Genomic DNA, 12,066 nt, shown 5'->3' on the forward strand with positions numbered 1-12,066 from the left:
TGCTGTAAATATCCAAAATTATGTAAACACTTCTTGCAGAAAACAAATTTTAAATAAATATATATTTTAAAAAATGTGACCAGTAGCTGAGTGATCCCGTTCTGCGCTCTCCTGTAAATATTGAGAATCCTGCTGGATTCGTGCGCACTGTGTGCTCCAGAGAAAGCGCACGTGACACTCACATGAAACAGATGAGAAGCATATTAAGCACTAATGAAGCACCAATGCGAGATTATTTTCATTGAATATGCTTTGGCGGCTGCCAAAATTTGTTTTTAATGCCATAACCCTGTTCATATTTCTTATTCTCTCAGTCTCACGTGAAGCCCTGCCCACTGATAGATAAGCCCATGCTGCGCATATGGATATTTACATAATGCGATATACACGATATAGCAAAATCTCTATCGATTAACACTTTACTGTAAATCGTTTCCACGATATATATCATCATATCGCCCAGTCCTAAATTAAAATAAATAATTGCTTTTGTATTTTAGGAAGGGGTAGATTGCAAGGGGAATATCAAATTTGGGGATCCTTGGCATAAAAAAAAAAAAAAAAAAAAAAAAAAAAAATCCTGTTTTAGACAACACACTTATCCTATTATCTCACCTTTAAGTACACCCATATTTATTTGTGATTAACATGTTTAGTAACCAATGCTGTCTTTATATTCTCTCTAATACCCTTCCCCCTTTGTCTCCACAGACCCTCCTGGTTTGATGGGTCCGATAATCGGGATGTCTCCAGATAAGAAAGCTGAATCCCTTGGAGCGCAGGGCGTGTGTGGAGCAGGGACTCTTCCTGAAGCAGAGAGTGCTTCCAGTCCCATGGCTACTAGTCTGGACCAGATCGCTCGAGCGCTGAGTGTCATAGGAGGTGAGTCTGAAGACGATGAGCTAACCAACCTGAACTGGCTTCATGAGAACTTGCTGCAGAACTTCACTCTCGGAGGACCCGAGGCACAACCCAACAACAGCCCACTATTCGACATCGAGGGTGGTGGTGGGTCACCACACAGTAACACCACCTCATCCATCTCAGCGGCAAGTGCAGGAAGTGATAGAGATCCACACAAGTCAAAGCCTCCATTCTCTTTCTCCTTACTGATATATATGGCAATTGAGCAGTCACCCAGCAAATCTCTCCCTGTGAAGGACATCTATGGCTGGATCCTCAAGTATTTTCCTTATTTCTCCAGTGCCCCCACTGGCTGGAAGAACTCTGTGCGTCACAACCTCTCCCTAAACAAGTGCTTCCGCAAAGTAGAGCGAAGCATAGGAAAGGTAAGAACGCAAAAGGGAAAGTCCCATGTGGTATACTTAAAAAAAAAAATAGTTCACCCAAAAATGAAAATTCTGTCATTATTTACTCTATGAACAGTTATTTAAATATCATTACTCTTGGAACACCACTTTAGATTACCAGAACTAATTGTTATGTAAAGAGGAACATCTTTTTCGCAAGAGTGATTCACACAACATTGCTGCAGGACATTAGCCCAGACATTTCATTAACTGGGTCAGTGAATAAAAGAGTGCAGGTTGACTGCAGTGTGCTAACAGGGTTGTCAAGAGGGATATTGGTTTAGGGCTTTTTGAAAGTCAGTGTTCTCAAAGCAGGGTACACAGCCAGTTAAACGGAGTGAGGCAGATGTTTTCATTTTTTGTATGTGAGCCATTGTTGGCAAAATGATTTATGGAACGGGGAGGATGGTATGTTCCGTTATCATGTGACATTGTGTGTGAATCTGTGGGTTTCATATGTCTCAGCCTGGTGTCTGTTGCCATGGAAATGTTTCCTCTTTCCTGTTTATGAACACGGCTAGTGAAGTGAGTCAAGGTCATATTCCCCTGCAGGACCACACCTCAGACAAAGGGTGATGAGCACTCCATTCAAACACATACACAAATACCCCCATGCAAACAGAGCAGGTGCTCGGCACTGCCATTCTGCATCCTTCCCATGAGGTCTTTATAGTTTTCTCTAGTGATGATCATTTTGCAGCTATTATATGATGTGCTCATGAATGTACAGTGTAAGAGCCATTACTATAGTGTGAAGACAGACAGTTGGCATGGCCCTGTGGTCATTTAACCTGAGCCTGGTCCTCACAGCACCATGCTGAGATCATGCTTGTTTCTTGCGATTCAAACTCGTCCTCTCTCTTCTAGACCAATGGGAAAGGCTCTCTGTGGTGCGTTCATCCTGAGTTCCGGCCCATGCTGATGCAAGCCCTGAAGAAGCAGCACTTCCCGAAAGCACATGCCTTCTGCACCCCTCCTGCCTCCCCTTCCAGGTGTTAACACTGCCCTGATTATGTCTAATACGTGGGAATTTAATGCATAGGGTTGTGGCTTATTCTGCCTTTTATTAAGGATTTAATCAGAATCTGTAGTGAACAATGTCTGTATACTGCTAACTCATATTTCATGGTGTCCACCCACTGAAATATTCAACGCATTCAGGGCTGGGTGTTGTAGATATCCTACTATACTGTTTATACTGTGGTATAATCGTGGCATAATTTAAAAAATCCAACGTGGTATAACTGAAGGTTGTTTACAGTTGCCAAGCAATTTCACTGTTTGCCACATTCATTTAGATAACTGATGTGCGGTCAAAAGTGTGCACATGTTGGCTATTTTACAGTGACAACAAACTACTATTAAATTACTGTTTTAAATCTTTGGTTTTTAATGAAATTTTAACATGATGCCCGACTAATTCATTTGTTATGAAGTCTTATCTAATTCCCTGTATTGTTAAAAACAGGCACTACTGCATGCTTATTAGGGGCTGGGCGACAGGACGATATAATCGATGATACCTAATAAATATCCCAATGCCGATATCGAAGCTCATTGACATTGCGAAATGACAAAACCATGCTGCTGGGAAGTCAGCAGACATATTAAATAGTAGCCCAGGGTTTAAAATTAGCACCTGCGAGTCAGGACGTTTATTTAATGCGCAATGGTGGGTACTTTTGCTCATCTGTCTGCCACTGTGGTGGCCGACCTGCTAGACGTCACGGAGTGACACAAAATGCTGACTTAGACACATGCTTAAAGAAACACACTTTATGATATTTTTAAGAACAGATGACAGAAAAGCCGTCAACGCGCATGTCGAATTCGCTGTTTGTTCAGAGGCGTGAAGCGTGAGCGTGTCTCATGGAAAACACGCATGTAAAGAGTTCTCAATCTTCTCTATTTCAGTTGTCTGAAAACTGTTTGCAAGAATAATGTTGTCTTTGAGAATACTGCAAATGACCAAAGACATTCTCAGGAGGTGCTCAAAGTTATGTTAGCTTTATTTCCACAGAACAGTTTGAGCTAAACGTGCAAAGTGAATGCAAATCTGCTGGTTCACAAATCATAAAATAATACAAAAACACCTTGAACCTAGCATTTATTTATATTTCAGTTATCATTATTATTATTATGTTTACATTTTATAATTTTCTTTGGATCATAATTTGTATAAGACATTTTCTACCTGTTGTTGTAGACATACTTACGGATACTTGCGTGATGGCAAACGAGAGGTGATTAAATAAAAAAATGTTGACCACTTTGTGGTTTTAATTGCTTTTTTGTTTCATTGAATTGCAATTTGAATTTAGAAATATCTCTGGATTCAGTTTTTTGTGTTTCAATAAATGAATTTCAATTTGAAAGCAAAATCGATAAAGCAAAAATATTACATACAGCTTCAGCAGTTGGGGCAGAGGAATCGACGGTGTAATCACATATCACATTTTTTTTATTTCTTGAACATATTTCTTGCATATCACCCAGAATATGAATTTCCAGCAAAAATAACTATACTATGTTACTGGTATATAAAATTACTCATACTGTGATTAAAAGATTTTGATCATACCACCTATAACCATATCTAATAGAGCGCAACAATCTGGTTGCAGAAGTAAAAATCCCATCCATTTTCTCCACTGGCAAATTTATTTTTATCTAAAACTTACAAACTTTTAAAGACAGACCTACCGTGAGCTCTGAGGTTGTTTATCAATGCTAAATGCTTCTGTTGAAGCCATCAGTTCACATTACTAGAAGTTAATACTTTTTATCTTGTTAAATAGTCGATCTCATAGTGAAGAACTACACTACCCATTCATCCTAAGGAGAAATGAATTGAATAAGAGAATTGTGAATCCACAAAGCACACCAATTTAGCCCAGCAGTGACATATTCTGTTGCACTCTATAGGTGTATCTTATTTTTTCTCTTTCTGTTTTCTCCTCTGTAGTGCCTCATCTCCTCCTCATCACCTCTTCACATCAGAGCAGGGCTGTGCCCTTAAAGGTTAGTAGACTTCATCAGTTCTGTTCAGATACTCCATGACATGGTCACATTGTTTTCACCCCATTTCACACCACATACATCACACCTTGAAGCCTGTCACTCATCTCAACTTCTTTTGTTTCACTCACCTCTTACTTGTGCGGTCTACACTCTGCGCAGTGATGCCATCTCTTTCCTGTACTTGGTAACCTTGACAACCAAGGCATTGATACTTTTAAATGAGAGCAAGAGAGACTGTTTCACTCATGGGTGGAAGTGACTCATTCACTTAAACATACACACAAGCAAAGACACACACAAGTAGTCAATACCTGTGTGCATTAAACGTGTCTTTCTCTTTACAGAATGTGATTTTGATGCTGCCACTGCCATGATGCTGTTAAAATCTGCCTCTGAGCAGAACATTGACTCATGTAAGAGACCATCATTATACACCCACTTCTCATATTTCGTTCTTCCCCTTTTATTCTTCCCTTCATTTTTTATCCATGTTACATCAGGTTTATTTTAATGAAGACCTTGAATATCTGCATATCTGTCTACATAATGTCTGCATATCTTTTTACATAATCTTTGTATGAGGGATGTCACAGTCAGTGTTGGGTGTAATCCGATTACAAAGTTATTGGTTACTGTAATCTAATTACTGTCAAGTCAAAAAGTACACGAATAGATTAGTTACTGACCTTCAATTAATTTAATTAACTTTTAAGGACATTACTAGGGTTACACATTTCTAAAATCATATTATTGAAGTAGTATATATTTAAAATAGGTTTGGGAAATTTTACGCTTTAATGCCACTAATATTTTCCCCACTTTCTATGGCTAACTGGCATATATACATTTTCAGGAGGTACACGCTCGATACACAACTGCACATCCTAACACAGAAAGTAATTGTGTGGAGCAGTGCATGTTTTGTTATACGCGACACGTGTCCCAGGCATTATAAACACGGGAGCGAATTTACCGTACGGAGAATGGAGACTTTGCATGAACCAGGCATGCGAGTCGTCTACTGTCGTCTGAACCATTTTCAAAAGCGGAACCACGAGAAAGAGACCCCGCATGTGCGCATGATCGAGACTGAGTGAGAAGGACCTGACCGTTCAGCGAGCTGCAGCCAGTGTACCTACTTGTAGAGACTGAATGGCAGCCAGAGAAAATAACAGTTTTGAGATATTAAACTTCAGTTAATTAAACTTGAGCATTCATTATGTTTTATATCTGTATGTATAGTGTCTAATAATGCATTGGCAATGTACACGAGTTTCTCTTGCTAATAAAGTTTGATATGAAGTGAATCTGCCCATTTGATACTATTATTAAACAATGTCCACTGGAAAACGCCAGAGGATTTTGCCCAAATTGTAATAGCAGCATGTCCACTGATTTTATGGCATGTGTACATATACTGGTATCAAAGATTAATACCTGTAAAATTGTGTCTAATTCGCAAAAACTCAACAAAAAAATAAAAAAATACACATTTGAATGTGTACATATTTATTTATTTTTATTCAAATTAATTATGACTTACCGATTTCTTGCGAGTTCTTTTAGACCAAGTATGAAGTAAATATATTTAAGATTTTTTGTAATGTTTTTTTTGTAACGTATCATGTACCATAATTTAATCGCCATTAATAGTGATTAATTACAGAAAATTGTGCGATTTTAATTAGTTTACAAATTTTTAATCGATTCCCAGCCCTAATTTAAAATATAACTAATTTTCATGCAAGTCTATTTGTGTCCCTGTGTCAGCTGAAGGATGTGTGCCCCTAACAAGTCATTGTAAGGCAGGAACATGTGTTACTAGGTATATGACTTGTGTGCTAGGATATATACGAGGAAATATAGACATTATTTTTGTAATAAGTTACATTTGTTTTGGAAAATAACTTAAAAAGTAAAGTAAGAGCTGTTCAGGTTATAGTCTAAAAATTCACCATGGGTTCCCTCTGGATTTTCCTATGGGTTTTTATTGTAGCAGTTTTGGATTTCTTATTAAAAAAGTTCTGTGATAAAAATTACTTGAAGACACTTGGATGTTTTGTTTTACAACGTATGTTACACACTTTCATATCTGAAATGTGAATTTTGAAGTTGCCGTTTTAATAGTGTGTTGCTTCAATACTAGGGATGTGCACGGTTACCGTTTTTAACTTTCGGTTAACAGCAATGTTTTACGAATGGTTAATCAGTTTTTCGTCTAGAGTCGGGATGCGGGAATAAAGAATGCTCATTGCAATGGAATTTCCTCACACTATTCAAAACAGCAGCAAATAAAGTGCACAGTGAGATATGAGCCCAAATAGCACAATACATAGACCTTCAAATGTTAAAATCTCACATTAAACTCAAACAAAAATAGCCGAACTGTTACTACCTGTATATGCACTCTGCCCGTGCAGCTTCACATTTCCATGAGGCAGTGAATGCAAGTTGTCATGTGCATGGAGTTACACTGCTGTGGTTAAATAGCCTCTTCGGGCTGCTTTGAACACTGGCATTGAACTTGTCTAATTATTGTACGAAAATAAGCACTCCAGAGCAAAAGGGAAAAAAACACCGTTTATCAAGCACTGAAACTTTCCTTGGTGAAAAACAACCTGGAATCATGTTTAATGGTGTAACAGTCACATGAAGTCCTCTTTGCAAGCTAAACCTCTTCAGAAAGCAGCACAATGCAGCGCAACAAATATGATATGTTACAAATGATATGTTTATAAAAATTTAAGTTCTTTTTAACTTCATTTGGTGTCTAAATATGTGGTCATCTTTCACGAGATGCTTAAAGAAAAAACGGAGATTCAGCGCAACAGTCAAAGACGCCCGTCCTCCGGGTGTTAACAGTAAATAGTAAAAAAGCGCAGACTCACAAAAATGTATGTTTGTACAGCCCCTAACTTGCCCTATACTTGAAAAACTGACTCAAAACCTGACGGTTTGTTGGAACTTGTCAAGTTTCGGTGAAGTTGAAGACCTCTATTGCTCGTGTAGAATAACTGAATAGTGGCCCGTCGAGCGGTTAACTGAATGTCGATTATCCGTGCACATCCCTATTCAATATGGCTTCAAAATTAACGTTTGAGATTTTAGTGTGTAATTTATGTTGTATAACAAACGTCCAAGTATCTTAAAGTAATGTTTACCACAGACAATATTTTATAAATGCAAAACTGCCATTATAAAAACCCACAGGAAAATCCAGAGGGAACAGACGGTGAATTAGTCTTCGGGGTTCGCATACAAATTGACATGACTACTTTTTCAATTACATAAACAGTAAAGTAATCAGAGAACACTTTTATAGAAGTAATCAGTCATTTATAGTGGATTACTTTTTGAGTAACTTGGCCTAACATGGATCACAATACCAAAGTATCAGTACTAATACAGTGAAATTTCACAATTCTCAATACCAGTTTCAATACCACTGCAAAAAATGCTATTGAACAACCACCTTTCTTTGAAATGATATTAATATCAATATTCATAAATTGAATTACAACAATGGCATGTACACCAAGTATTTTTCAGTGAAATAACCACTGCTTCAGGTTTTAGTTAATAATTAAGAACAAAGGAAATAAGAACAGTGAGTGCTTCTTAATCTTCTTGTCAATATTGTTGTTTGATTAATATTGATAACATGAGACATACCAACATATCAGCAAGATGCTTAATATACATTTACATGGCAAGGCCTAATGTGCAAATTTGAAAATGTTTACTGATCCATTTTTTTCTGCCTGTTTACATTCACTTAAGCAATAGTGTTTACAGTAAAATGTTGCAAAGATGTGTATTTATCCATTCATGCATACAGCCGTATCACCGAGAGCACTCTTTACAGAGCACGCTTGTAAGTGCACATGCGAGCCTTCCAAAGTAGCCATCTGTCAATCAAACAATGTGTAGGTACCGAATTGAGTCAGTCCTTGGTACTACTGATACTGTAGAAAATATGGTATTGTTTTTATTTACATGTAAGTATTGTCTTGGTATAGAAGTACTGGTATCCCTATTCAATAAAAAATCTATTGATACTCATCAGTTATCACTTTGCTCATGATTTCTTTGTCACAGATGACCAAGAGGGTCCCATAGATCTTTCCAGAAGGGACTTGGTGGTTGTGAGTCGGGATCCAAAGCAGGATCACACCTACAGCAGCACCCCTGCCCCGCCCAGCCCTCACCAGATGATTCCTTCACAACCAGTCAACTTCAGCCTGGGTTTGCACCATGAGCAGGAGAGAGGAGGTCGGGACCGATGGCAGCGCAGCCAGCCGCAGGGCCCGTTATCAGGGAAGAGGTGCAGGAGAGATTCACGACCCGAGGTGGATGAGGAGCTAAAGGAGGCGGCTGGCTCGCTTCTACACTTGGCTGGTATTCGCACCAGTCTAGTTGCCGCAAGACGCAAGAGCAGGAAAATTAGTAGGAAATGAGACTGTCTAACCTGGCCCTAATTCTTGACTCCATCCTGTGGCCTACCCAACCTCTCTTCTGGTTTGGTGTAACTTTCTTCTCGTTTGTCATTGTTGAGGTGCTTTCTTTCCTTTTGTTTTTAAACTGGGAGTATGTCCTGTCCACTCATCAAATATGGCAATAGGAGAGAAAAGCCATACTGACATGTTTTATTGTACAGAAAAGAAAAAAAGATTTGAATGAACAGCCCACATCATTTGAGTTTATCAGGACGAGGGTTTGAAGATGTTAATCACTTAAAAAAAGACTGGAAAATGTGCATGCTTCCACCTCTAAATCAACACAAACTCATTTATAGAATGAATGAATGCATGGATTTTACAAGCTCCCAAGACGTCTCGGAGTTCTTCATCATATAGGGGAAAAAGAAAAGCTTAAAAAATGAAGAGAAATTTGAAAGTGCCATTGATTTTGGATCATAAGACTTTGGTTCATAATATGACAAAGAAAAACGCAATAATTAGTTGACCTAAAAATCTGTAGTTATTTTTATTTTTGTACTGCTGGTTTATATCCTGTGCAGTGGTGATGGCATGCCCCTGGGAGCCTTTTGCTACCGCAGTTATGATGTCAAACTCATGTGACTCCTCCCGTGAATCCTTATTGGAAGTTTTGTATTCCCAACCTGACCACTGTAACTATTCTGCCGTAGAAAAGCCTGGAGAACAGCTTGAAAGAAACCGCTTTTTGTGGCATGCACATCCACCTCAGTGTTTCTGCAGTGCTTCTACTTATCTGCATAGTCAGGTGTTGTGCCATTCCATGTGCACTGACTTGATAAACGGGATAGTTCACCCAAAAATGAAAATTATTTTATCATTTACTCACCCACATGTTGTTCTAAAGCTGTATGATTTTCTTTCTTTAGAATATTAGCCTCACCATTCACTTAAAGGGATAGTTCAACCAAAAATGAAAATTCTCTCATGATTTACTCACCCTCCTGGCATACCAGATGTGTATAACTTTCTTCTGCAGAACAGAAATTAAGATTTTTAAAAGAATATTTCAGCTCTATAAGTCAGCCACTCACAATGGAAGTGAATGGGTGCCAACATTTTGAAGCTCAAAAATCCACATAAAGAGAGCATAAAAGTAATACAAACAACTCCAGTGGTTTAATCCTTGTGTTTAAACACGAGATTAAAGGTGTGAGTGAGAAACAGATCAATGTTTAAGTCATTTTTATCATAAATTCTCCTCTCTGCCCAGTAGGGGGCGATATGCAAGACTGTGAATCACCAAAAACAGAAGAAGAAAAATGGAAGCGTGAAACTGAAATGGAGACTGGCTGAGCAGGGAGGAGAATTTAAAAAAAGGACTTAAATACTGATCCGTTTCTCACCCACACCTATCATATCAATTTAGAAGACATTGATTTAACCACTGGAGTCATCTGGAGTACTTTTATGTTGCCCTTGGATTTTGGAGCTTCAAAATGTAGGCACCCATTCACTTGCATTGTATACAGAGCTGAGATATGAAAAGATAAGATGAAAGAAAGTCATATACATCTGGGATGGCATGAGGGTGAGAAAATGATGAGAGAATTTTCATTTTTGGGTGAACTATTCCTTTCAATAAGGCTTCAAAATTCACTATTCCTTTGTTTTTTTTGTTTTTTTTAACATACCTTGAAAGTGAAATGTGACTGAGGCTAACATTCTGCCAAATGCACTCTGCTTTTGTTTTCCGTGGAAGAAAGTCATGCAGATTTTAAACAACATAAGTGCGAGTAAATGATGACAGTAAATGGGTGAGTACATAAAAGGACCTCTTTACCTCTACTGCAAGATATATGAACCCTGTTTTGTTGCCATAAGGGTCACCTTTACCCAAATCAGGGCTGCGTTTCCCCAAAACATTGTAAGCCTAAGTAGATCGTAGACACCATTGGCACCAATGGTGTCTACGATCAACTTAAACTTGCAATGCTGTTGGGTAACGCAGCCCAGGCCATTGTCTTGTTGTTCTTGGTTCAACCTGTGTGGCTATTCTCCCCAGTATGGTGAGCTAAGTGGTACACCACTTCCCACTGCCGCTTTTGCTTCTCCAGACCTCCAGAGAGTTCCCAGGGCTTGAGAGGAAACCAGAGACAATGAACTGCACAAAAAAAACCAACAAGCCTACAAGGAGAGAGAAAAACTTTTTGCTTAAAAGATGCAGCTCGCTGATTGGGGCTGATTATGGGAGAAAGTGATCAGAACAGAACTAAAGGAAGTGAAGCTGGTGTGAGTGAAAATGTATATCTGAGTAACTTTTCTCAAGGATCTTAAAAGTGATGGGAGAATCAACTGAATTTTACATGGGAAATAGAAGCATGTCTGGATGTGAACTAAAAACTATGATACTAAGAACTCTCTGGACTCCCAGCCATGTTTAACCTGTCCCGTTATGGGTTTTTGTTCCCTTTGAGATTGCCAAAATTGCTGCTCACAAAACTTGTCTGGCTGTGTGTACTCTGTGAACCTGAATCTTCAGTTTGATTGTGTTTGATTGGGTTTTTAAGTGTTTGAGGCTACATTATGATTTTAGATACCCAAGCATGTGAAATTGTGAAATATAACTGCCATTTGGCCTTCACACTGGCATACTAGAACTTCCTGTGTTCTTTGAGTTGATCACTTTAAAGCTGCCTATCCTCGTGAAGCTCTTTCCCTGTCACTTTAACCATGGCTGCCAATTCACAACCCCTCCCCCCAGCTGTACATAGTGCTAAAACAGAATGCAAGTATTAATGCAGGGAGGGGGACCAAGCTGTAGTTTTAGAAATTGAGGCCAATTCTGAAAACAGCTGCCTATTAATTATTATTGTTATTATTGTTAAGATATGGCCCACTGAGTTGCCACTTCCCCATCAATTTTCTCTTGTTCGTGTGCCATGTATGTGTGGCAGACGGAACCTGATTTTTGATTTTGTAAGCTAACCGCTGTTAATACAATGTTTATAAAGTTTATTTTTGCCAAAGATATGCAATTCTTGCATTATATATGGTATTAAAGAATAAAAGAGTTCTTTCTTTTACCGATTTAGTGCTTGTTCCTTTACTATATCATCAAGCTGTGTTTTTAATTACCAGTGTTTTCAGGACCATATGCCATTCTTCATGCGTTTGGTGGCTTACAGCGCCACCTGGTGGTGGACAGTGTTCATAGTGATTGATATTTACTTACAGAAAACCTGACTTGTTTTTGAACCAAATTTGAATGTGCTATTGTGTACTGTATTTACACTTTT

General features: G+C 38.5%; 1 protein-coding gene across 3 annotated transcripts in view; it reads left to right on the forward strand.

The window, feature by feature from the left end:
- LOC127426718 (forkhead box protein N2-like) overlaps positions 1-11,854 on the forward strand; it is a 37,975-nt gene extending 26,121 nt beyond the window's left edge. The window contains exons 2-6 of one of the 3 annotated variants that reach the window (XM_051673685.1): positions 712-1,289; positions 2,178-2,302; positions 4,276-4,331; positions 4,676-4,744; positions 8,430-11,854. In XM_051673685.1, coding sequence (XP_051529645.1) covers positions 712-1,289; positions 2,178-2,302; positions 4,276-4,331; positions 4,676-4,744; positions 8,430-8,788 — 1,187 coding nt within the window. In that variant the 3' untranslated portion in view covers positions 8,789-11,854. The other 2 variants (XM_051673688.1, XM_051673687.1) reach the window with 2 other exon arrangements.
- The last annotated feature ends 212 nt before the right edge of the window (positions 11,855-12,066 follow it).

This window comes from Myxocyprinus asiaticus, chromosome 36 (genome assembly GCF_019703515.2).
Source record: "Myxocyprinus asiaticus isolate MX2 ecotype Aquarium Trade chromosome 36, UBuf_Myxa_2, whole genome shotgun sequence".
Lineage (NCBI taxonomy): Eukaryota > Metazoa > Chordata > Actinopteri > Cypriniformes > Catostomidae > Myxocyprinus > Myxocyprinus asiaticus.